The 26,989-nt window shown below is 36.7% G+C and overlaps 1 protein-coding gene across 4 annotated transcripts in view; it reads right to left on the reverse strand.

The window, feature by feature from the left end:
* Nucleotides 1–26,989, reverse strand: part of LOC308640159 (pleiotrophin-like) — a 99,208-nt gene that overhangs the window by 18,584 nt on the left and 53,635 nt on the right. For all 4 annotated transcript variants that reach the window (XM_081312171.1, XM_081312168.1, XM_081312170.1 and 1 more), the window contains exons 2-4: nt 4,701–4,816; nt 3,476–3,649; nt 1,128–1,289 (exon numbers count right to left, since the gene is read on the reverse strand). In XM_081312171.1, the coding sequence (XP_081168297.1) occupies nt 1,128–1,289; nt 3,476–3,649; nt 4,701–4,815 (451 nt within the window). In that variant the 5' untranslated portion in view covers nt 4,816. The remainder of the gene's footprint in view (nt 1–1,127; nt 1,290–3,475; nt 3,650–4,700; nt 4,817–26,989) is intronic.

Raw genomic sequence — 26,989 nt, forward strand, 5'->3', positions numbered from 1 at the left:
TGATTTGGAGAAGTTTTACACTTCATAGATGCAGTGACTGGTTTTAATTTGATCCATGTGGTTTTCCATAATACTTAGAAAGTTGGCACAGCTACCCACAGCACTAACCTTAGCCCCAGTTCGTGCTTTCTAAAAACACACTAATGCAAATGGAGATTTCCATAATCTGGAAAGGGCAGCCTGAATCCTGGAGTGATCATTCACAAGTCCAACCTCATACCTGGCCATCCTGAAGTTGAAGGTAAACAATTTCATGGACAACTCCATCAGAGGCCAAAGAGCTGGACATGCATAAAGAATTCAGGTACCAACTAGCCATTCCTCCTCCACTTCTTGGGGATTTACTATTTTCTGTTTTTATTCATCATATGGTCATTATTCTGAATTTCTCTGTTTAATTTTTCTGGTATTATGAATTTGGGGAAGATTATTTTAGGGCTCAAATAGGAGTAGAATCCAAGAGGACATTTTAATTTAGAGCTCACTGAGACTTAGTGCATTGGTTAGCTGAGGCTTCTGTAATTAAAGTACCACAGAATTATTGGCTTAAACAATAGAGATTTGCTTTCTCAGAGTTCTGGAGGCTGGAAATCTGAGATCCAAGTGTCTGACTGGTCTGATTTCTTCTGAAGTTTCTCTCCTTGGCTGGTAGATGGCTGTCCTCTCCCTGTGTCTTCACATGGTACCCCTGTGTGTGTCTGAGTCCTAGTCCCTCTTCTTGGAAGGACACTGGCCATATTGGACTTTGTGAAAACCCCATTGCAGATAATGTCAGAGAGGTCTGATTTAAAATCTGCCTTGTGAACCCCCTAAGTTTGTCTCCTCAGGACCTAGTTCTGCTGTTTTAGAGTTTGGAATGTATGTCCACCTATCTTGAATACACATCTGACAGCTTAACTGACAACTGACACCTTTTACTCACCTCTCCCTGCCTCCCTGTCAGCTATGCAGAAGACATCAACTTGAACTCTCTGGCTGCCTGCACTGCTCAGTATTTGGGACTTTTCCAATCACTTTCTTAAGGGGCTCGCTAAGATTTCCTTCTAGAAAATTTAGGATCCCGCATTTGGAGATTGTGCCTGAGTCCAGTAAAATACTCAAGTTGTGGAAGAAGGACAGGGACCTACCTTGAGGTTTGGGCTTGGTCAGCTTGCCGCAGGGCTTGGAGATGGTGACTGTCTTCTGGCAGTCGGCATTGTGCAGGGCATGCTTCAGACTGCCAGTTCTAGTCTTCAAGGCCGTATTCAGGTCACATTCTCCCCAGGCCTGGAACTGGTACTTGCACTCGGCTAAAGCAGGTAGGGTCAAATAAGACACAAACCTTTGAGAGATTCTGTTCTGATGCCATGGTAATGGCGGTAGACTTCTGTTTTTAATTTTTCGTATTGGGATAATTATAGATTAACAGATGTCGTTAGAAGTGATACAAAGAAATTCCATATAGTCTTCACCCAGTTTGTTCCAACCTGGTATTTTGCATAACTCTAGCCTGGTAGCACCACCACAAAACCTGCCACAGAATAAGTTCTGTGTGTCTATTTAAATTTGTGTGTCATGTCAATGCACATCACTACCAATGCCATGAGCAGCTCCTAATGCAGAGGTCCTGTGCATCGTCATCTATAGACACAGTCTTCTAACTTCTAAATGCCTGGCCACCAATCTTTTCTGCAACTCTTTAATTCTGTCATCTTAAGAATGTTATGTAAGTGAAATTAAACAGTCTCTGACCTTTTCAAATTGTCTTGTTTTTACTTAGCATAATTTCTTGGAAATCCACCAAAGTTCTATGTGTCAATAGACTGCATTTATTATTGCTGACTAGCCTTCCATGGTATGGTTATACCACATTTAGGTCAATCATTCACCAGTTGAAAGATATCTGTTTATTTTTCTTTCTCTACTTTTTAGCTATTACAAATAAAAGTACTATAAACTTTCATATTTTAGTAGAAAGAGAAGTTTTCATTTTTCTGGGATAAAGACCAAGAAACTGATAGATTGCATGGTAAATCCATGTTTAGTTTTTTAAGAGAAAAGCATCACAATCCTTTCAAGTGCAGTTGAATAATTTTGTATTTCCTCTAGCACTACAAGTGATCTAGGTTCTCTGCACACTCACGAGCATTTAGTATTTTTACCACTATGTTTGTCTGTGTAGCTGCTCTGTGTAGCCACTCTGACATGTGTATAGTGATATTTCGTTATGGTTTCAATTCCCAGTTCCCTGGTGGAGAAAAACAGTCGAATATCTTTTCAGGTGCTTATTGGCCACCTATGTATTATCTTTGTTAAAATGTCTGCTAATGTGTTTTGCTCACTTTTTTACTAGTACTTTCTTCATATTTTTCCTGTTATATATATATATATATATATATATATATATATATATATATATATATGTGTGTGTGTGTGTGTGTGTGTGTGTGTGTGTGTGTGTATCTGTAAACATTATATATATAATATGTCAATATATATATATATATATATATATATATATATATATATATATGCCAATCCTTAAAGATGTTAAACTTTTCATAGATGGAATTTTAAGGTTCCCATAGGCAAAACTAAAATGCATCTGAACCAGAGCCCAGTGTGCCTTTACTGAGCTCCTCATCATTCAAAAATGTACCCCAAGTACTTGGGAAGTAGTTCAGTGTACAGTGTTTACCTAGCATGTGTGAGGCCCTGAGTTCAGTCCCCAGAACTTGGAAAAAAATGTACCCCAAAGGTTACAGAGAGAAAGAAACATGCATTGGCCTTCTTCAACTTGCCAATAGACCAGTGTACATTGCATTTTTCCATCACACAGGTATTACATTGGGGGTATTAGGTCCCACAATGGCCACAAAAGACAAAGCACCTGGGGTTCAATACTGAGTTGAAGTTGAAAGTGTTGAGAGAATCTGCCTCAGATATACAGATCAGATCCACATGAGGCTGAGCAGTCAGTGAGAGGAAAAAAATCTATAAAAATTGGCCATGACCAGCCCCTGTTTGATCGATAAGTGAATCTATAAACTTATGTGAAGGGAGGAGAGGAATTCAAAGGGAGAGGGCTTAAGTGTAACAGAGGGACATAAGGAAAAGGAAGTTAATAAAATGGGGAAAGAAAATTAAAGGAACTTGAAAGAGGAAACTTGAAAAAGAAGTTAGTTCAAATTTGGCCATTAATACCTGGAGATATTTTTTGTTTACTCATCTGTTGGGGGGGAAGTGTCACTGGAAACCAGTAAGCACAGGACATATCCTGCATAAGACAACAAGAGATCACCTGGTCCAGAGTGTCTCACTGGTGCAGAAGCTGAGAAATCCTGGGGTTAAGACAAGATGTGTGGTCATCTTGCAGCTGATAAAATAAACTTTTTTAGAAAGAAATAGTACCCAAACTCAAAAAGACATTTGATGGAAATACACCAGAATTATCTCAGAATAGACTAAAGCAGTAGCACAGTAGAAAGAGTCTTACCTCCAAATTGCTTTTTCCAGTTGCAGGGGATCTTACATCTCTGGGTCTTCATGGTCTGCTTGCACTCGGCTCCAGTGCGGGTGCCCTCCCGGGTGCCCAGCCCGCAATCCCCGCTGGTGGGCACACACACGCTCCACTGCCATTCTCCACAGTCAGACTTCTTCACTTTTTTTTCTGGAAGTAATGAACCAAAAATAACCAACATTCAGAAAACTGTTTATCTCCTAGATAAAACTAGGTTCATCCTGAGAGCCTTAACTGTAGAGAGCTGTTTACCTCTACCTTCTGTGCAGTAAACAGGAGGAATGTGACAGATGTCAGTCACCTGATCGAATCAATGAGTAATCAAGCAAAGAGAGAAATAAAACTGAAGGAAGAGCTAGAACTACTACTAGTTTAACTCCTATATGTGTTAAACTAAGTGATTTACTGACATCTCTTTCTACAAGCAAATATTTATATTAAAAAAAATCAGATGTTCAAGGGCTGGGGTTGTGACTCAGCAGTAGAGTGCTCGCCTAGCACATGCAAGATGCTGGGTTCGATCCTCAGCACCATATAAAAAATAAACAAATAAAATAAAGGTATTGTGTTCCAAATATAACTAAAAAAGTATTTTTAAAAATCAGATGTTCAGAAAAAATTAGGCCGAAAGAGAAAACATTCTATTAGAACCAACAGTTATTAGATTATCTATTTCACTGCAGGTGGACATCCCTTTCTGCCTTGTGGATGGAATAACAGACATAACACAGACATAAGCAGACTCCCCACTCCACAGCCTGTTCTGACTCTGGGAGTGACACAGGGAAGGTGCTACATGGGCTTCAGTTTCCTTCTTTGTAAATTTAAGATTGAAACAAACATCCTGTGTGACATTATTTGGGGAAGAGAGATGACATATTTAAATGACTAAGAGCTGTTATTTCTAACACAGCATCTCCTCACATTCTTTAGGCTTCATTATAAGAATCTCTTCTTTTATAAAAGCACCTGATTAATAGTCAATGTTCTATACAGGGACCCCCTAATATGATCATATTCCAGAACCTACAGTGAGGAAAAAATAAGGGAGATGTCTCTGCTGCTTCTAAATAATTAGAAGAAAGAAAGAAAAAAAGGGGGGGAGGAGGGATTAAAGGCAAGGGAGCTGGGAACAAAGGCGGGGAGCTTGGTTCGATGGCTATTAATCAATGAGGCATGCCATCCTAACTCTGCTGCTTACCTGGTTTCTCCTTCTTCCCTGCCTCAGCAGTGTCCACAGCGGCCAAAATGAAAATGAATGCCAAGAAGACAGCTGCAAATTTTCGACGCTGCTGCTGGTACTGTTGGGACTGCATTCTAGGAATAACGAGAGAAAGAAGAAACAGAGATGTCAACCTCAGACAGAGAGACGAAGGAAGGGCTCCACTTTACATTTGTGGAATGTTGGCTTTCAGAAAGATGCATGTCAACTATTATAAGCAGAATTTTATCTCTTCTCCCCAGTAGCTGTCGAAATACATGATCTTCTGTGACCAGTCAAGTATTTACAGATAAAATGCAAGTTTTCCACATAATTCCAGGAATTATGGAAGTGAAAGAATTTTGAAGACATGTATTTTAGCAGACTCCTATAGCAAATTTTGCTGATAGCATCACTTGGTAACATCAACAGCTACAACCATCTTCAGAATTCCTGATAATTCCTAGAAACAACCAGGGCATTGTAGTTTACAGGGCTCATTTGAATAATGAAATATTATCTCATACAAGACTATGTTTACTTCTTCTCTTTAGATGCATTGCTAATAACTAATGGCTTTGATAGTTTTATTGCTTTCCCGGATCTTTTCACTCATCATTATTCCGGTATTCATTAATCGACCACAGATTGGAGCACAGAAGTAAAACTAGCACACCTGTGACACAGGCAGCACCAGCTCTGAACTTATGTTCTAAAGAGTCTCTAAATTCTAGGATGCAGAGAGGTGTCATTATATTCACTCATAATTGAAATTCTTCTCCACATTTGACTTGAATCAAAATCCCCAGATAACATTAGAAAGACCCTCTAGATCTTGAAGCCACTTGTGACAAACTAGTATCATATAGATATAGGTCACATCGCCAATACACCCCTGAAAGAAGTCTCAGTGGAAGGCCCAGGGCCACCCAGGGGATCAAATGTCTATGGTCATTAGCTCGGAACACTTCTTATTCCAAATGTGGCAATAGATGACTTTAGCTGTTTTTACACTCTAATCCAAATAAAACCATTCATATATATAAAATATTGAGACCACTTTATTCTCATTCAAAAATATCTTTGAAATGATACCATTTTTGGTGAATTTGTCCCTACTTCAGGGACATTGGATATGCTGTCTCTTATTAGTCTTTATTTTTCAACCAATCACTTGGGATCCATTGTATGAATAAGGCTCATTTCACTTCAGAATTAAAATTAATGTTTTGGTCATTTAGTCATTTCATTGAGTCACATACCCTGGCGAGCTATTCACCAACCATCTCCATCACTTTCTACACTCTAATATTGGATGTTTCATTCTTCCTAATACTAAATTTTTATGATTGTGCCCAAATAATGGTCACACAGGAAGGTTCTTATTGATTCCGAGGGTTTTTTTTTTCTGCTGTGCTTTTCATGGGGCATGAATAACATAAGAAGCCAATCTAGATTTCCTGGTTTCCAAGTCTTGTAAGAGTTCTCACAGTTGAGTACCCTGGGCATCTCTATGATTACAATTTTCATAACATTCACATAGCATTTAAAATTATTAGTTGTAAAGTGAACCAAAATGGATGTCTTCCAACTTTCTCCTAAGGCTGATTGAGAGCCTTCTTTCTGTGACTAACCACTTTGGCAAGAAAAACTGTTCATTTGAGTTTTTGTCACCTTTTCATTTGACTTTTCTTAAAACTCAACCAACTTTTCAGCTTTGAACTTTTAAATTTTAATGAATTTCTTTCCAAAACACCCCATGGATTTGCCTTCATGTTTAACAATTACCTAGGAACACCTGACGTGTTTAGCCTATTGTGAATTAGATTACTATGAGAATTTGGAAATTCCCACTGAGAACATACAGCTCCTAAGGAAAATTTCTGACCAAGGAATGGGACGATCCACCCTACTCTGGTAGCACATGTACAGGAAGAGGGGTGAGAAGCACCTTGGAGTCCTCCAGGGAACCATGGTCACTTGGCAGAAGTGGAGCAAACTCCACCTTCCACAAATAGCACAATAACATGCACACACACGTATACACATGCACACACATACACCAGAGCTGTGGAAACAAAGGAGCTGTCGTACACAAACTCAAACCTCAGCATTTCTACTTTTACATTGCAAATCTCTTACTTTCAACGTTATTTTCAAGATCTCTTAAGCAAGTTACATTCACTTATTGAGAAGAGGATAAAAAGCCACGCAGACCAAGAATTTCCTTCTCATGTGTATTTTTGAGTCCCAAAGTGATCCACTAAATGAATGCTCATAACTGAACTATGAATTGAGTAGAAAGAAGGGGGGATGGGAACTGGGATGAGAGTTGGAGAGATGGTCAAAGGAAATGTGCCCTGCCTGCTTCTGATATTGATTCAGAGCAATTTAGAATTTTAAGGAGTGGGTCAGTTGCGAATTTCAGCCCTTAAATATTCTAAGGGAAAACTGCGCACAAGCCCACGTTTGCCGTGAGCTGCCTGCGCCAGACGTGTGCAGCCCAGGCTTCTGTTTCTTCTTTGCATCCTCCCTTCCTTTTCCTCCTCCTTTGCCCCTCATGCTACTTAAGTCTGTATCTTGAGAACTTAGATTTTCTGGGTAGATAAAAAGGAATAAAAGTTATTTAAAAGAAAAGAGCAAAAGAGCAAGAGGTTTGGAAATGGGATTATTAAATTTATCCCAGACATCAAATGTGCCTCAACAATACCTAATTAGCCTGCTGGTGCCTCCCTGTCCTAGTAAATACTTGAGCAATCAGTATATGTGCAGATAAATAGTTCCCCTTGCTTGTGGTATTTGCATAGTTGATTGTTCATTTGTCCTAAGCACCAGGTGAAGGCAAAAGCTCTCCCTGTGTAGAGTTTAACCCTGCCTGTTCCCCAGCAAAGGTTGGGATTTTCCATTGGTTGGGATTTTTCCAAGATACTCCCCAAAAGTAAAGGGTGGTGTTGAGGTGCCAAATGAGCCTAGTAGCATAAACTTTGTGCTTAACAAACTGACATTTGTTTTTTCATATTGAGGAAAAACAGTGGGAGAATGAGGCTTATTTACTTATTTCTCACCTCCTCCTTTTATAGCCTTCTTTCTTGCACTTTCCCCAAAAGATGTAATTTCCTACAGTTTAACAACTGAGTTGAACATTGCCATAGAAGAATGGTGGTGTCCAGAAGTTATTGTTATCTCAATGAAGTCTGAAACTCAAGGATTCATCTTCAGGAAACTAACCCTAAGGGACAGTGCTCACTTATTAAGAGCCAATCTCTTCTCTTGAGAAATAGCTGATTAGGAGAAAAGAGCTCACCTTTCCTAAAGCATTGTAATGGGATCTAGAATTTTTAAGATTGTGACATCTGGTGTAAACTCAAGACAGGGATGGTGGGAAATATCCCCTGGGGATCTGTTGGAATGGATTAATATGGGATTTCAAGGCAGAAGTTTTGGCTAAAACCTCAACACCACCCTTTACTTTGGGGGAGTATCTTGGAAAACCCTATTGAATGGAGTTATTCTTCATATCTGTGAAGTGGACATACCATGTAGGACAGTAGTTTAACTGCTAATGAGGATTGTCATAATGATAGCAAGACGTAGACATATAGATGATTCCAAATATGAAGAAATATATTATTAGTTGATGAGCAAAATTGGTTTGCCCTTACATCTTCTTTACTTAAATGTTTGTTATAGAAGAAAAAGGAGAAGAGGAGGAAAAGGAGGAGAGAGAAGAAAGAAAGAAAATGAAAAAAACAAGCATACACTTTACATGATCTAGTATTATCCAAATGCAAAACAAAACAAAAAAGAAACGGAGAGAGACATCATTTAATTAAGGCCAACTAAGGGGTTGTTCACCTTTATCAGGGCACAAATTCATCTTGCCTTTACTCTTAATGCATAATACAAACTCACAGATCTTCACCCATGGTATTTCTTTTGAGTCCAGAGGTCCTGTGTTGAGAGTTAGGAAATATGTTGATGTACTTAAGCTCGTGTGAAACATGAAAAAGCTTCTCTCCTTACAACTATACTTTTACGTCCCCCCAGGCAGTCTTCCTCTTCTTTTTAATAAAAGTACTGAAGACCAGCTCTAGGGTTTAGTTGATGCTCATTAAAAATTCTGCTGGTGGAAAATATCTCTGCATTAAATGGAGGAGTGAGCATTCATGCTGAAATGTCTCTGGCCTTTGTTGATGCCACAAGATGTGGAATGTACTTAAGAAAGTGAGTTTACAACAACAGTGCTCATGCAGTATCACAGCAAAAGTGACATCAGAAGGGTGTAGGTGTTCCTCATCACAATCCCAGCCCCATTCCTCTAAAAGTAACTTAAATAGTAATTAGATCCTAGCGTTACTCAAGGGCTTTATCTGTGTCCTTCCCTAGACTTGCCTAACTTTAACATGTATTTTAATTTGCTTTTAACAAATAGGATGGCCCTCCATTGCGTTCTATTTCTTGCTTTTTACTTTTTGCAAAACCCGGGCCATCTAATCAATAGTATTACATTTTGATGACTGCAAATTTGGACTGCAACACTCTTGTGTTTAGCCTCAGATTGGCAGCTAGATGCAGAGACTCAGGTCAGACTCAGATGCTCTCTCTTTGTCAAGACTATAAGTAGTGTCCTGTCCTTTGACCAGGAGCTGCATGATATTTTGCTCTTGCTCTTCTGTGATGTTTGCAGTGATTGGTGTTTGATGGGTACTGATGGAGCTTGCCAAATGGTGAGATCCTAATTCTACCTTTTTATTTTCATTTATTATGTGAGATAATTTCATAAAGAAATGTTTTCCTTTGTCTAATAGTTTGCTATACATTTTACATTTTGTAAAGAAATGCTGGATAAATGCTGTATTCTTTCCTTTTAATCACCTAGTTTTCAAGATTATGCATTTGTTTCCTATTATTATTAAAATGTGGCCAATTACTTTCCCTCTTTAATCTTATAAATTGATGAATGTATTCATATTTTAGGGGTTTTAAGACAGCACATTTCTTAATCTTTATTGAAGCTCTAACTGTGCCATCTTTGGCCAGTGTGATTCTCCTAAGTTCACTCTTCAATTCTTTGGACATAACCTTTGCAATCTTGGATAAGGTCCTTGCTCAGGTAGGCTAACATGTCCCTGGTCTATCTTGCCTCAGATCTGAAATCAGTCACTCACACACGGATTCTTTTTGTTTTGATAATAAATGATGTTTCAAGCCCAAATCTGGATAAGGATGTTGGACATAGAAAATGACATAATTAGCTATCACAAAATTAATATTTTTATTTGTCCTACATTACATAAATAAACTCATATATAGTAATATTAAAATACCAGTTATGAATCCTAAAAGCAGTTAAATTCTTTTTGCATATACCATCTTCTTTTAGCCCAAATTTTTGCAGTTGCTTCCTAATCCGTCTTCAGACATTTTATTCATGACCTGCAATGTCATCTTTTTGAATTCTCATTATTTTAGTTATAAAAACAGCTATATGTTTATGTTGACCACTAGTTTTTATATCGGTGCCTATCATGTCAATCCAAATCTCATTCTGCAGTAGATTTTTATAGAAAAGCTTGTAGGAATAGTATTCAATTTATCAAATATTGATAACAAATTGGCCCTTTCATCTGTAAGAGTGACATTTGTTGAATGTAACCTCCATGGTTCATGGCTTCTTCCTTTAAGGGTCTAAAATATGTTCACCCATTTTCTTTCATCATAAAATATGTCTGTTGAAAAGTCTAATAATAATTTAAAGTGCAAAAATCTTTCAAACATATGGCTTAGTGGTGTTTATTTTGGGCTGAGATTCTCAGATAATTATGGGCCAAATTTCTTTGTCTATTTTGAGCATTTATGACTTCTCTCAAATCCTTTCCATATTTTTTAATTTAAAAGAAAATTACTTGTTTTATCTTCAACTTATATTGATATGACTTGTGTTTGCTCAATCTTGTGTTCCTTCTAGTTTAGCATTCATTTCTAAAATGTTTTACTTTTGTTTCTAATTCTTGAGTTTTGCCACCCTATTTCTGAGTTTTCCTGATGAGGAGGATGTGGTGTTCTTTAGCAATTTGAATTGCTTCCTTAACATTTTCTAGCTCATTTTGCAACAATATGTATTTTAGTCAGCTTTTTCACTGCTGTGACTAAACGATCTGACCAGAACAACTATAGAGGAGGAAAAATATATTTTAGGGCTCACAGTTTCAAAGGTCTTAGTCCCTAGAAGGCTGGCTCCATTCTTTGGGGCTCAAGGTGAGGCTAATTGTCATGGTGGGAGAGTGTGGCAGAAGGAAGCAACTCACATCTTGGTAATTAAACAGAGAGAGACTCCAGTCTCCAGATACAAAATATATACCCCATAGCCACGCCTTAATTCCCATCCCCTCCAGCCACACCCTATTAAATGCAACAGGAATTAATTCACTGATTGGGTTAAGATTCTTACAACCAAATGTTTCTCCTCCAAACTTTCTTGCATTGTCTCACTCATGGGCTTTCAGGGTACATTACAACTAAACAATAATAATACATGTCAGAGTTCTTTTTTTTTCTGTTTCTTGAGCATATTCAAATATGCTCACACAAATATGCTTTCGTTGCCTGTAGGGTTATTAGTTCAGTCCTCATGCTCTGTATTCTCTTTTTAATGGTCACATTGAATGCAATTTCATTTCAATATGTATCTCTTGTTCATATTTACATGGAGATAGCTGTTCTAATTTCACAGGATTCCTCCCTCTTTCTCCTCAAGATTATGATTAAAACATAATGGCTATCTTTCTGAGGTGTTCTGGTTCAATTTTCTTCTACATACTTTTTCTCTGGACTTTGCTTTATTTCTCTGGTGCTCTTCTGATCAATTTCAGTTTTATTCCCAGCTGTTGATCCTCACTGTCAGGTCCTGACCTGAAAGGGAGTCCTGGTAGGTTAGCTTTTATTCTCAAATTGGCTCATCATGATTTGTGGATGTGTGGGGAGGGTTGGGAATTCTCCCTGATCAGCTTCCTCTCAGACACCAGTAGCCTGAAGGTGTTGAGGCTATTAGTGATTTGCTCTCACCCACTTTTATTTTCATATTTGTGGGAAATAATCTGTCCCCAGTTTTGCTTTAAATCTCTCAATGGCTTTGGTTTTACCATCTATCAACTTGCTCCCTCTATTTTCATATGAGGATTCAGGAAGATCCCCAAAACATCCTCATATCTCCTTCTTCCCAAAATTAACACATTATTTCGCTAAACTTTTGGAGGGCACCCACCCTATGCCAGCCATGGATTGATATTCTCATGATACACCAGTGACAAATGCTGAAATATGCATTTTGGCTTGTCCTTGTGAAGCTTGCGCTTCAATAAAGTTTACAGTGCAAAAAGCAAAATAGCCAATTACAGTTTATTATGCTCTGATTAAAAAGTACAGAAAGAAAATCAGGAAGAAGAAGGAAAAGGCAACTAATTTGTATTTCCCTCTGTTTGTTAAAAAGTAATTTAAAGCAGGGATACAGTAAAGGCCAAAGATAGAATTTCACCAGCTTTTGCATAATGTTATTGAAATCATTTATAGACAGAAATTAGGGAGTATAAACTATTAATCATTTCCTGTTTATTTTAGTCAAATAATCCAATTCCTATATTTCCTTACTTAGTAATAATTTTAACTTAGTTTAAGAACTACTTATATTGATTTATCAGTTGGAAATGTATTTATTTAGTTAACAAATATATTTATATGCTTTATTGCAGGACTCATTTTTAGTTCTTTGCATATACTGACTTAGGTTGATATTAACTGATAATTGAATCATCGTTGAGAATGTATCCATCTACTTAATTATTTAAAAACTTTGAGATTGGAGATGAGTCAATCAAGATGATGAGATTTCTAACCTCACCATACAAGCTAAAAGTTCACAAAGGAACAAGTAGCAAGTAAACAAATTCAAAATTAAAATAATTGACAATGGTGATAAATTTGGGGAAAAAAATCTAAAAGATGATTGATGAAGGGTGATTGTAGAAAGATGACTGATGGGGTGGCTTGCAGGGCTTTGAACATATGACTAAGAAAGAGCCAGTGGAGGAGAGTATTTCTTACTGATTAATATTTTGCATTATGGAACCAAATTATCACTTTTTCATCTTCTCCCTTCTCTTCTGAGGCTGGATTATCATGTTTTTTCCTCCAAACATTTATAATTACCCTAGAATTCAATAATTTGCCATTTGTGCTCTTAACTGGCCTCATTCTCCCCATACTACTGTGATCTTTATATCCACTTAATCTTCCTAGGTTTAACAAATCAATTTATCCTTCCTCTTGGACCACAGGATTCAACCCATTGAAACCTGAAGTCCTACCAGCTCACAATCTAGTTAATACCTAATATCATAATTTCAAAGTTAATATCAACTAAACAAATCAATTTTAAGTAATGTTTCCCTTTTCCAAGAAATATAATGATGACCATTATTTATTTAGATGCAACATACCAGAATATTCATCTCTTATATTTTCTGAATAGTAATAGAGCAGGAAATTCATTTTGAAGAGGAACCCTTTCACCTCTGCCCCCTATTAATCTGTACAAAGATGCATAAGCTTCTTGAAAATTGCTTTCTACTTCTAACTGAACTCTAAATACACAGAAGCACGCAGGAAGGAGGAAGAAAAAAAATACATCAACTAAAACAAGTATTCAGAGGAAATGTATCGGGCTTTCCCTTTATAATATAACTGTGGGTGTTTGTGCCATTACTTGGCAGTGCAAATGAGTTAAAAATGGACTTGGGTTGTGTATGATTCCCTGAGTGCTTGAACTGATTATAATCATAAGAACCTGGAGATTGACTTTGGGAATTCTAGAGTTTTCTAGTTTCCTTGTCATTCTTTTAATACTCTATCTGCTGCAATTTGTAAGAGGAAGAAGTAAGAGTTGAGGAATAAAGCAGACCTGGGTTAGAATCCCACCCTGGCTGGGTAATGGGAAGCAATACATTTCCTTTCTCTAAAATGTATTTCCCTTAGTTGTAGACATAGGTATAATATCTTCCTCACAATATTTTAGGATTAAAGACTCTGCATAAAAAATAGGCAAGACAGTGCCTGGCACGGGGCTGACCCATCTTTCTTTCCTCTGTTTCCTTTCCTAACTTCCACAGCAGCCTTCTTGCCTTTGCACCTTTAACTGTATTGAAGCAACAAACTCACCCTCTGCGTAGACGCCATCCCATCATTGAAGGCCAATGCTGAATGTTCCTGGGCAAACCTGGCAACGCAGGTCTCCCCCTCACCACGCCATGGTCCTGTCCCTGGACACACTCCTGCTGCCTTTCTTCTCTCCTTCTAACCTGTACTGCCCTGAAGCCTCGCTGTCTAGACTAGCTCAAACTTTTCTCTCTCATAGGCACCCTTCCCCTTCGTCCCCTCTCTTCCTATACCTGCTCTCTATATCTTTGGCCAGAAAGAAGTGCTTACTCTTCTTTGAACCCAGAAGCAGTGTTTTAATCAACTAGTTCTTGCTTCTGCTGTCCTGTGTGATTGGAAGTTCTTCCTCAAATCCTTCTACCTGGTCAAACTTGATGGCCTCAGAAGTTGATTTTACCCTCAATGAAGACTTTGCATGGGTAATGATATCTTCTTACCTTCAGAGTGCACTGTGCTATATCCATTCCATAGACTGTTCTCACTTACATCTCCCAAACACATGAGACTCATGTTATTGATTCCATATCAGGTAGCATGCAAAACGGAAAAGAAAATGACCCCAGCTGTCTAGATGTCTGCTAGCCATCATGCCTTTAGACCCCTTCATTTTCTCTTCTTTTATTATCAATACTAGCAATTATCTCTTTCCTACAGTTACTTCTTTTCAAAACATCGAATGAAAAGCAAAATTAAACAATATAAAACAAAATCAGACATTAGAATCGTGATAAACAAAATGTAGAAAATAACAAAGCTGTTTTGTGAGGCAGATACTCAAAACACAACTAAAATTCTTCCCAGCTGATTGACGGGTGTTTGGTTCCCATACCATAGTCAGGTCACAAATTCTCATCTTAGGAATAGCTCTCAGCCATCCCAGCAATGGGCTTTTGAAGTTCTAGATATCAGAGTGGCTGACATTCCAAACAGCCTCTGAGGAAGATCAAAGCCTTTGGATAATACATGTATGTATGCATGCGTGACTGTTTAATATGTGTACATGTAATAGTAAACATGTTTACTCACTTAGATACAACTTTCTTGTAATCAATGAGTCCTTCAAAGGACAGCATAGTTGTCAAGTATTTGTTAAATAAATGAATAAGATAAATATAGAAGAGAAAAAACCAGCTTGGGTTCAAGTAACTGACCAAGCTATCTAAAAATAACACTCACCAACATATCTCTGACCCCTTACCTGGAGTTATTTTTTTTTAAATTTTTTATTCTAATTTGTTATACATGACAGCAGAAGGCATTGCAATTCATAGCACACATATAGAGCACAATTTTTCATATCTCTGATTGTATACCAAGTATATTCACATCATTTGGGTCTTCATACAGCATGAATTAATGTTGTCTGTACTATAGCTTTATTTTTGCTGGCTAATTATCTCTCTCTCTCCCAAGAGGGCAGATTTCTGAAGAACAGCAGCTCTGGCTGGTGTTGAGATCACATTGAAGACAGGTGGGGAAGCACAAAGAAATGTAAAAACACACCCCAGGGGTTATGCTGAGCCCTGAGCATTATCTGCCATAGCAGCTAAAATATATCTTAATTCTGACTTTTTTTTTTAAAAACTAAAGGACCTTAATTTTTATTTAAATCAGTTTTTACTACCTTGTTTATGAAATACAAAGAACTGTTAGGAGTAGCCTAACTTTAAGGTTACAAAGTCTAAAGAACTGTTGGGTAGACATGCCATTTTTACTTTATCATTCTGCTTTAAAAATGTACCAGAAATGGTGGTTTTCTGTTTTCAATATTATATTTGAGGGATTGTATTCTTATGGGGGATTTTGTACTTTCTATTTTATTTTTCTTTATTTATAGAATACGTTTCCTTCTGAACTCTCACTCATTTTATACTGGTCTATTGTCAAATGATTTGACCATTGCCTTCAATTTCTATGGTCACATGTAAGCAGAGATTATGTTTTTGATAAAGTCTGTCACTACAGTCATTTTGGTCTTCTAGTGCTGCCTTATTTAAACACCGAGCCTTAAAAAGTGCCAAGTACATGAGTGTAGAACTTCAGTTGCAGCTACACACGGCACAGAAAGGAATCCAAGTTCCAGCTTAAACTAAGTGCATATCAGTTAGACTAATAAAGTAGGGCACACATTTAATTTACAGAAATAGGGAACTTTCAGACTGAACCATGTTAACGGCATGGTGGCACTCACTGGAGAAGTATATTTTAGGATATTTTTATTAGACCTTCATAAACAAATTTTTATAGAAACTACTAAGAGCTAGACCTGTGTTGGGGAGTGGGAATATGAGAAATCAGTATGATACAGCCCTCTCCCTAAGAGTTTTTTTATTTAAATCAGTTTTTACCACCTTATTTATGAAATGCAGAGAACTAAAATAGATAAATGAACATGATCTAGGGAAAAATAGATAAATAAATATGATGTTACACTACAGTAAATATTGTGAAATTATTATACATATGATTTTATCTGAGTACACAGGCCCAAGTGATCTTGTTCAGTAGGATGGAAGGTGATAGAGAAAAAGCAATGTTGACACCTAAGTGAAGAAGGAAGGGAAGAAAGGAAACTGCAGGCAGCGGAGTCCACATAAGCCAATGTGTGGAGGTGACTGTTCTGCAATATTCAGAGACAAAATGTGGTTACAGTATAGACAGTAGCCAGAAGTAGGGGATAGATCTTGAAAGGAGAAAGAGGAAATGGGTGAATCCTGAAGCTGTGAGGGAGTTTAGAAGAAAGACAGATTCACTAAGCAGACTGGAGAAGTGGTAGGGTTGATTGTAGAGGGAAGAAAAGGCCATGTACCATATCAATGTGGCTGAACCATAGTCATCACACAAAGACTCAGCCTCCATTTGAATAGTTCATCCAGATGTCCTTTGCATTGTACTTTGGCTACTGCTTTGACATTGCTCTTATTTTGGTTCATCAGTTCTGTGGATGTTTAAGTATTTCAATGTTGGGTAATTTTTTATTATAAAAGTACTGTATTTGGGATTCAAGAGCAAGCTCTAAGGCCCCAAAATGTCACACTCACACACACAGAAAAACAAATTCTTATTTTCTCTTAGAAAAACAAAGTTGAGCTAAAGCAGTAATTTTTTTAGAGCACAGGAGTTTTCAAAGGGAGGCATCACGGGTTGCTGCAAAGCATTAGGAGGATCCTAGCAGGTGTATTGAGAGGCATGTGCCCTTCAGAGTTCCCCCACCTTTATCTCAGTTTTGGTTAGAACGGGTCCTCTATAACTATTTTAATCATTGACTTCCTTGAAATATTTTATTTGTCAAATAATAATGGGTTTAAAAATCACTCATCTATCCAATCTCAAGGCCTAACAGAAGTATAATGAGATTTTGGAGTCAGTCCAATTTCCTCTGCATTGGCTTAATCACTTACTATATCTGTGATCTGGACAAAGTAATCAATGTCTTCCATTATCATTAACCCATATGTTTTTGTCAGGTTTTTCATTGCTGTTACCAAAAGACCTGACAAGAACAATTAGAGGAAGAAAAGTTTATTTGGGGTCTCATGGTTTCAGAGATCTCAGTCCATAGATGGCCAACTCTATTCCTTGGGTATTAACATGAGACACAACATCATGGCAGAAGAGTGTGGAAGAAGAAAATGGATCGGCACATTACACCAGGAAGCAGAGAGAAAGACTCCACTCACCAGGGAACAACAGAAACCCCAAAGGCATGCCCCAGTGACCCACCTCCTCCAGCCACACCTACCTGCCTACAGGCACACCTCAGTTAATTCCTATGAGGAGATTCAGGCAATGATTAGGTTAAAATTCTCACCCCAGTCATTTTACCTCTATACTTTCTTGCATTGTCTCACACATAAGCTTTTCCAGGACATCTAATATCTAAATCATGTCACTACTTATAGAAAATAGAGTTTTATTATGTATACTCATGATTTATATTATTAAAATGAGATAGAAGATATAAAATGCCTGATGTTTTGTCAGGCACGTAGTAAGTGCTTCTTCAATGGCAGCCCTTGGAGTTCTGATGGTGAAGGTGAAAGAGTATACATCTCCCTGAAGGGATATCAGAGGTAGCTTCATGAAGAGGGGGATATGACAACATTTAAAGATGATTTCGATTATGATAAATGCTATGGTTTGAATATGAGGTGTCTTCCAAAAGCTCCTGTGTTTATGCAGGAATATTCAGATGTACAATGATTAGATTTTGAGAGCTGTAACCTAATTTGTCCATCCTGATTTGAATGGTGAGGCAGGTGATGCATTGCTGGAGGAACTTAGGTCACTGGGAGCATGCCCTTGGGGATCTTGATACCCTGGTTCCTCTGTCATGCCCTTCCACCATGCCTCTCCTTGAGCCCAGAACAATTGAGTTGGCCCACCATGGACTGAGACCTCAGAACCATGAGCCAAAATAAACTTTCCCTCCTCTAAATTGTTTGTGACATTTATTTTGCTCATAGCAATGAAAAGTTGACTAGTACAATTAGCAAATCTGGAATGGAAAGTAATTCCAAAGGTGAAGGGGATCAAATAAGTCAGTTTCAGGTGAGAAATCAAGAGATCGATTTGAAGTTAGTTTGGTTTGGTAGTAAAAGAAGTTAATGTGGTGTACATAGTGGGTAGAACTTAGAAATTATAATTAGTATTAGTGACTATATAGTGACCACCTCCTGTATGCAAGATAGTATCCTAAATTATAAGGGAGATGCAGATGAGAATTATATATGATACAATGAACTCTACAGATGGCAAACTCTTTAAGGAGACTAAAACAATAACAGTATATGCCATATTTTTGTGTGAGAAAAAAATGTAAGAAAATCAAAAGTGTTTATGATAAAATTCTTGGAAAAATCTCTTTTATGAGATTAAAAGTACGTGTCTTAAATATTGGCAGTAAAAACCAAAAGAAAGTCTTCTATATTGCAAACCAAATCAGTTTCTCAAAGTAAGAATCTCTAGTACTCACTAGTTATGGATAAATGCTCCAAGTTTACTGAAAATACAAATCTATTCTCATACAGCCTGAGACCATATTTTAAAATATGTAAATCTCAGTTTCAAATAAAACTTTTTCTATCAGGATTGTTACCATATTTTCATATTGCTTTAAAATAATGGTTTCATTAACTGCTGAGTTCGGATAGCATTTTTAATAACTGTTGACTTTCTTTGTTCAAATGAATAACACAATTAAAAACATAATTAACAAAACAGCATGCAGATTTTCAAGTTCATTGGCATACCACTAAGCAAATGAAGAGTGTCCTATATTTCCATGTACTTGAGGGAAGGTGAAGAATAAAAATTATCTGGTTGATCTTGGTTATAAGTGTGAGGCAGATTTCTTAAGGCAGTATGAGTGAACTCAGAGACAAAGCTCTTCTATATCTGCCACAGTCAAATAACTAATCAAAGTGCTCATCTGAAAACTGAGAATTTTAAAAATAGATCTTAATTTGTTGACTAATCTGATGAAAATGATTAAGCTGATGCAGAGAAGAAACTAATTATTATTGGATATGTCCCTGAATGGCCTCGGAGACCTAACTCAGCCCTCCTTGTTTATAGTTCAAGAGTAATAGTAGAATGTGCTGATAATATAACATCCCAAGATTATGAAAAACTGGAAATAGCAGCCCAAGTTCTGTTCCCTCCTGTCTCAGAAAGGAAGTCCTGCAACATGTTAGACTAGACAATTTACTTATTGTGTGTATAAAACCCAACACAGAGTGGATTTCGAGGATCCGTAAGGTGCACTACACTGTGGGGCACATATCATTAAGACTCGATCCTGAACAGCTTTCATTAGCCTCATGAGACTGGCTCACCATGAATTCCAGGTTTCTGTTATCCTTTGCTGCCTATCTGTGAGTAACAGAGTTGCTTTATGTAACTTGTGTAAATTTTCTTTTTCACCAGTCTGGTGCAAGTTGATTGATACTGGAGCATGATACTAGTGAAGTGTTTAGAGTTCCCTCCTGAAATGTAAAAGGGTACACAAACAATGAACTTGCTTCACAGTTATTTTCTTAGCAGAAAATAAATTGTAGAAAGTCTTACCCAGTACAACTTGGTTGTATCTAAAAGACTGTACCAGGTTGCATAATTTGATATATAGAATTACCAAAGAGCCTGTAAGAAATAGAATTATATTTCCAAGCCAATGGGATCAAATGCTAAAGCTACTTTCCAGTTTGGGTTACTACAGGAAGTAAAGTAAGCTGCTATGAACATTTGTGTACAAGGCTTAGTGTACACTAACATTACTAAATTAGTAATGTTGCAGGATATAAGATCAGTATACAAATATTATATATACATATATATATATCACATATAAATATGATTTATACATATAATTGGTATATATTATATATGTAGATATATAGAGATATACACATATATGTAGATATATACATATATTTAATAGGTAAATGAACTGAAAACTATTAAAGAAGATCCACAATACATATACCAACTAACATGAAAATATTTGTTTAGTCAACAGCATTAGGAAACCTCACTGTAATACCACTAAACAGCCCACTTAACTGAATGCAATTTAAAGACTGTTGACAAAGATGTAAATTAACTTTCACAATCCAACTCTGGTGGTGGGCCTATTAGACAATTGCAACCCCTTTCAAAACATTTGGCAATTTCCTTAGAATTAAAAAATATATCTACTGTGCAACTCAACCACTCTACTAACTTGGTATTTTTCCACAAAAAAAAATAAAGAAAAAATTTAGGTCCACATTAAGCCTTGTACACAAATGTTCATAGCAGCTTACTTTACTTCCTATAGTAGCCCAAACTGGAAATCATCAAAATGCCCACCAACAGGTGAACTGATAAATAACTTGTACTATATCCATGTTATCCTAAGCAAAAAAAAAAAAAAAAGATTCTTGATACATGCAACATGTATGAATTTGAAAATCAGTAGTTACACAGATTCGAAGTTTGGGGGAGTGGGGTGGTAGGTAAGATAAAGAATAGAAAAGAGCATAGGAAACATTTGGAGCTGATGGACATATTCATTATCTTGATTTTGGAATTTCATAAGTATATTCATAAATAAATAGTCATCCAATAAACAGATCAAATATGTGAAGTTTGATGATTAAACTAAATAAAGCTTTAAAAGAGTAGACACTGAAAAACTATAAAATGGGACAATAATCCAGAGATACCATGGTTGACCAAAAAATATTAAGGTCAATAATGTTGGAAGTAGCTGACAAGAATGCTGTGGATATGACAAATATATACAGCCATTCTTGTGAGAAGACAGAAGCCCTGCAATAACAAATGTAGTCAGAAAAGGGGGAATAAAAAAATGCACATGAAATGTTTACTGGATGAGATTAGTAGATGAATATATGCATCACAAGAGGGTTAAAACATTAAATATAGTTCAATAGAGACAATCTAAGATAAACTATTACTTTTAAAAAAATGAATAAAACTTCAGCGAATGATGGGGAAGTATTAAGTCTCATATACTCCAGTTAGGAGTTCTAGAAATAGAGACGAGAGAGCATGTGCCACCAGAAGTATTCAAAGATAGTAGTTGAACACTTTTAAAATTCATCAAAGCACCAACCTGAAAGACCAAGAAATTTAGCAACTCCCAAGTACAGTAAATACAAAGAAAATCTGAAATAGACACTTTATATTCAAACTGTTAAAAACTAAAACAAAGCGAAAAACAACAAAACAACCTTAAAAGCACTCAAGGAAGAAGTTATACTTCTTAGGGTGGAACAACTGTGAGGATGACTGTTTGTCTCTAAGTAAAATAATGGAAGTTGAGAGAGAGTGGAACAGCAACAGATAGAAGAAAAACAGCAAAATAGAATTCATATTTTCTGAAAATTTATGATATATTTTTAAAAACCTGAAAGAATTTGATGCCAGTAAATTCTTTATGCAATATATTTTAACTGAAGTTCTTCAGACTAACTGGAAATATTACATACTGTATTTGACTACAGTCTTGCTTTATATGTATTACACATACATGTAACATATAAACATATATGTCCATGTGTCTTTTTTTTTTCTTGATACTGGAGATTGAACACAGGGACACTTACCCTCCACTGAGCCATATCCCCAGCACTTTTAATTTTTTATGTTGAGACAAGGCCTCATTAAGTTGCTGAGGCTGAGTTTAAACTTGTGATACTCCTTCCTCAACCTCCTGAGTTACTGTGATTACAGACTTAAGTGTGCCACCATGCCCAACTTGTCCACTTGTCTTATGGATATATGAAAGTTCAGATCTACAGAATAGAATTAATTAAAGGCACAAATAAGGAAAAATACATGCACAAATATAAGATGCTTTTTGTTAATTTTTAAATAGGTGACTACTTAAAGCAGGCACAATAAATTGAATATTTAAAGCAAACTAAATAAAAAATATAAAAGAATATTTAACCTTAAACGTATTATTAATTGCACTGAATATAAACTGACTGAATATATCCATCAGAAAGCCAGTTGTCAAGCAATATTCAAACGTATGATACCTAAAACAGACATATTTCAACTATTTATAAATGATTAAAAAATATTTTTTAAAGGATGGGAAAAGTTTTTTTCACAAAAACATTAATTATAAGAATGCCGGTGTGATTTTAGTGGTATTAGTCAATTTAGACATCAACAAAGGGAGAATTAGTAAAATAGGATTATTTCCTAAGTAGAATGGTTTATATTGATCAGGAAGACATTCACATAACAAAATTTCCAAACACATCAATCAGACACTTCCAGAACTAAATAAAAACCTGACAAGGATGTTACAGGAAATTGAAAAGCAATATGCAATGCATGTAAACATTAGAATATTTTTTAAATAGTATAAAACCAAACCAAATCCAGCAAAAAAAGAAAGAAAGAAAGAAAAGATAAGAAAAGAAAAAGAAAGAAAAGAAAAGAAAAGAAAAAATCTAGTAAAAAATAACTTCAGGGGCTGAGGCTGTGGCTCGGTGGTAGAGTGCTTGCCTAACATTTATGAGGCACTGGGTTTGATCCTCAGAAACAAATAAAATAAATAAATAAATAATATAAATAAAATAAATAAAAGATATTGTGTCCAGCTAAAACTGAAAAATAAATATTTAAAAAAAACAATTTCAGGATACTAGGTCAGTTTACAAATTGAGTGTTAATATAGATGAGTATCCTTTATCCAAAATGTTTGGATGAAAAGTGTTTTGGATTTCAGTTTGTGTTTTGTTATTGTCATCATCATTTTTGTTCTGCTTTGTTTTTGTTTTTGACATATTCACATATACATAAGAAGATGCCCTTTGTGGGCATGCTTCAAGAAAAATTAGAGTATGTTTCAAAAAGATAGACCTCAGCCGAAGGTATCTGGAATGATCCTTTTTCCCTTGAGAAAGCTGATTAGATTGTGTATTTTGACACATTTTGACAACAACCTGTTACATGAGGTCAGGTATGGAATCTTTCATTTGTGACGTTATGTCTACATTCAAAAAATTCCAGGATTTTTCATAGAGTAGAAAAAGAAGATCCAGGGGAGGAAGGGAGGGAGGGAACAGGGTGATACTGGAGACTGGGATGGAGAAAAGTATGTTATACACTTTCATAGATATGTCAAAATGAACCCTATTATTATGTATAGCTATAGTGCACTAAAAATAATTCCAGGTTTTGTAGCAGTTTGGATTTCAGATTTTAGGATTAAGGTTCTTCAACCTGTAATAAAACAATGGGGGAAAAATCGCAGGATCATCTCATCAGATGCAAAAAATAATATAATTTGTTCAATTTCTAAAACTCTTGATGAAATTACGATGCATCAAAATGAGAAAACTGCTATAATAAAAATTCCTTGGGTATGTTCAGAGACTGTAAGGAAAAATGTTAAGATTTGGATCTGGAATGTCCACTGATAGCTGAACAGACTACTGGAAGGTGGTGGAAATTGTAGGAAGTGAGGCATGGTTGGATAAAGTAGGTCACTGGGGCATGCCCTGGAAAGGTATGACTTGTCCCTGGGCCCTTTCCTCCCTCTTCCTACTTCCTGAGTGTCATGAGTTGAGCAGTTTTCCTTCACCATGGCCTTGAGCTATGATTTTCTGCAACCAGGAAACAGAGGAAGAGATAGAGGAACCAGGAACAAGATAGGATATCTAAGGCCCTACCTGCAGCCACCTATTTTTTCCAGCCACACCCTGTCTGCCTTCAGTTATCATCCAGAAGCCCATTCAAATTATTAATTAATCAGATTATTAGATTAGAGCTCTCATAATAAAATCATTTTACCTCTGAAAATCTCTGCATTAACACATGAGCTTTTCAAAGGACATTAAAGATCCAAACCATAATAGGGCCAAAGCCATGGAGCCGGCTGACCATGTACTGAAACTATGACCCCAAATAATCTCTCCTCTTTTCAGTTGTTTTTCTCAGGTGTTAGTCACAGTGATGAGAATTTGAATAACACAGAAAGCTTCCAACGGAGACTAATTTTGAGTTTAGTCTTGAATAACAGATTAAATGAGGAAAGGAAGAACACTTAGGAAAATGTGTCGATTGAAGGAAGAATGATCTCTATTCCAGATACTATCCACTAGTTAAATGTTGCTGTAGCATCCATGAGAAAAACTGTGAAATGAGAAAGTAACTGCAGAGAGAGAAGGGACTAATCTCACGTCTCTTCCTTGTCCTATATAAAGGTGACATGAGAAACATAGTGTTGTGCACACTTCATGAGACATGGAACCATGAAGAGTTTTGAGCAAAGAAGGGGCATAGTCATGTGTGGGTTTCTCTGAAAGCACTCAGCAGGCAATTCACAAAGTGAATGGAGAATGATGAGGCTTGACCCAGGGAAACTTAGAGAAGGCCATTTGACAGCCCAGCTGAGAGGAAAAGTCTTAAATTGTAACACTGAAAGGTGTGAGGAGAGGGGAAAGAGAAAGATTATTTAGTAGATAAGATCTACTTGGCTTGTCAAATTAATTGGATATTCTACGAGAAAAGACATCTAGGCTATCTTCCAGATTTCTGATGGATATGTTGCCAACTTAGACAATGTGGGTTGATGAGCAGTTTCTTACATAACACATACCTGCAGGGTCTATCCTAGCAGCAGTATGCTAAGCATCTGACATATATGAAATGTGGTTTAATTCTCAGAATATCTGATTATTTTCATTATTTTACTAATGCTACATTTCAGATTAGTAATTAAATCCCAAAGAAAGTTAAGAAACTAAAGTAAGGAAAGGTAATAAAATTCCTTTTGGAATGTGAAGTTTGAGGCACAAGGTGGATATCTGAAGTGAAGCAGACAGTAGATGTGGATCTGGAAGACAGCTCTAGTCTAGACATAGAAATTAAAGCACAATCCAAAAAGTTTTTTGAATGAGAAGAAAGATTTGCAATTGCTGAAGGAAACCACAACTAGAGGACTCTTAGAATAAGAACTTAAAAGGCAAGCAAGAGGCAAGAAATTCTTGTTCTGTCATAAGTGAATTACGAGCTGCAAATAGAAATTTTCTGGAAGAAATTATGAAAAAGATCAAATTCTTCAGCTAGGTGCCAATGGGAATAAGCAATAAAAAATTATTCGTGGGGCTTGCTATGGTTTAAATATAAGGTGTCCCCAAAAGCTCATGTGTGAGACAATGCAGGAATTTTCAGAGATAAAATGAATAGATTATGATGTTTTTAACCTAATCACTTGGTTAATCTACTGGTATTGATTAACTGGGTGGTAACTATAGGCAGGTAGGGTGTGGCCAGGGGAAGTAGGTTAGTGGGAGAAATATCTTTGGGGTTTATATTTGGTCACTGGCAAGCAAAGCTGTCTCTGCTTCCTGGTTGCCATGCCCTGAGCTGCTTCCCCTCCACCAGGCCCTTCTGCCATGATGTCCTGCCTCACTTGGGCCCAGAGCTATGGAGTCAGCCAACCATGGACTGAACCTCTGGAACCATGAGCCAAAATAAACTATTCCTCCTCTGCGTTGTTCTTGTCAATGTCTTTTGGTCACAGTGACGAAAAAACTGACTAAATCAAGGCTTAATGAGAGTTTTAGTAAGTCATGAAGTTGGAAGAGAATATTGCTGTTTTAGAAGCAACCATTCATTTAAGATGACATTGGATTACAGACTGTTTCTTGGCAAGTGGCTATCCCGTGTGACCAGCCAAGTTACTGTGTTAGAAGAGACTAATAAATATTCAATGCGGCATCCTGAATGGCTTGAGAACTTATGCAGTGGAAGAGGAAAGACTGCCCAAGAGTCAAGGCCCCAAGTGACTACTAAAGGAGTCAGTATCACTCAAAAGGATGACAAAGAAATGGAATCTCCCAAGACTCTTGCAGGTAATGATGGCTAGAGAGACAAAGCTTTTGGTCATAAAAGAGTAAGAAATAAGAGACCATCTCACTGCTTTCAGTCATGCCCCAAGGAGTCTGATGCACTGAATACTAGATACTTCTATGAAGCACCAAGGAGCTCTTTACTACACAAAGTGCTACTCTGGGGCCAGCAGAATCAATATGCCCAGGTGCTTGCTACAAAGGAAGACTCAGGTTCCTGCCTGGACCTTCTGAGAGAGAATTGGCATTTTACAAGGTTGATCATCCTCCACATCCTTAGCATGTGAAATTTTGACTGATACTTTATTATTCTCAAGGAGAAAATGGGACATGATGGAGAAAGTGCCAGCATAGAAGCAAAATAGAGGGCCAGGAACTGACTGCAGTTATTCATGTCATTTTGTGCACTGAGCACTAAATTCACATTGTCTGTTACAATAGAGTTTTTTTTAAGGCCTTCAAAAATGTTGGAGATATGGAAAAAAACTCAAAATATTTTAATGTAGTGTTAAAAATGGCTACATAACAAGGCATCATGCCAACTTTATAAAATAATGATATTTAGCAATCAAAAATTTCACTCTAGCTGAAAACCTTATTAGATTAGATTTGTCACTTTGCAGGAATTTTTGAATACACTTAGTGATGATTTAGAAATAAATTATTTAAAGGCAAATAATTTTTAAAAAGAAACATTAT

Source organism: Spermophilus citellus (genome assembly GCF_964194105.1).
Source record: "Spermophilus citellus genome assembly, contig: SCAFFOLD_290, whole genome shotgun sequence".
In the NCBI taxonomy this organism is placed as follows: domain Eukaryota; kingdom Metazoa; phylum Chordata; class Mammalia; order Rodentia; family Sciuridae; genus Spermophilus; species Spermophilus citellus.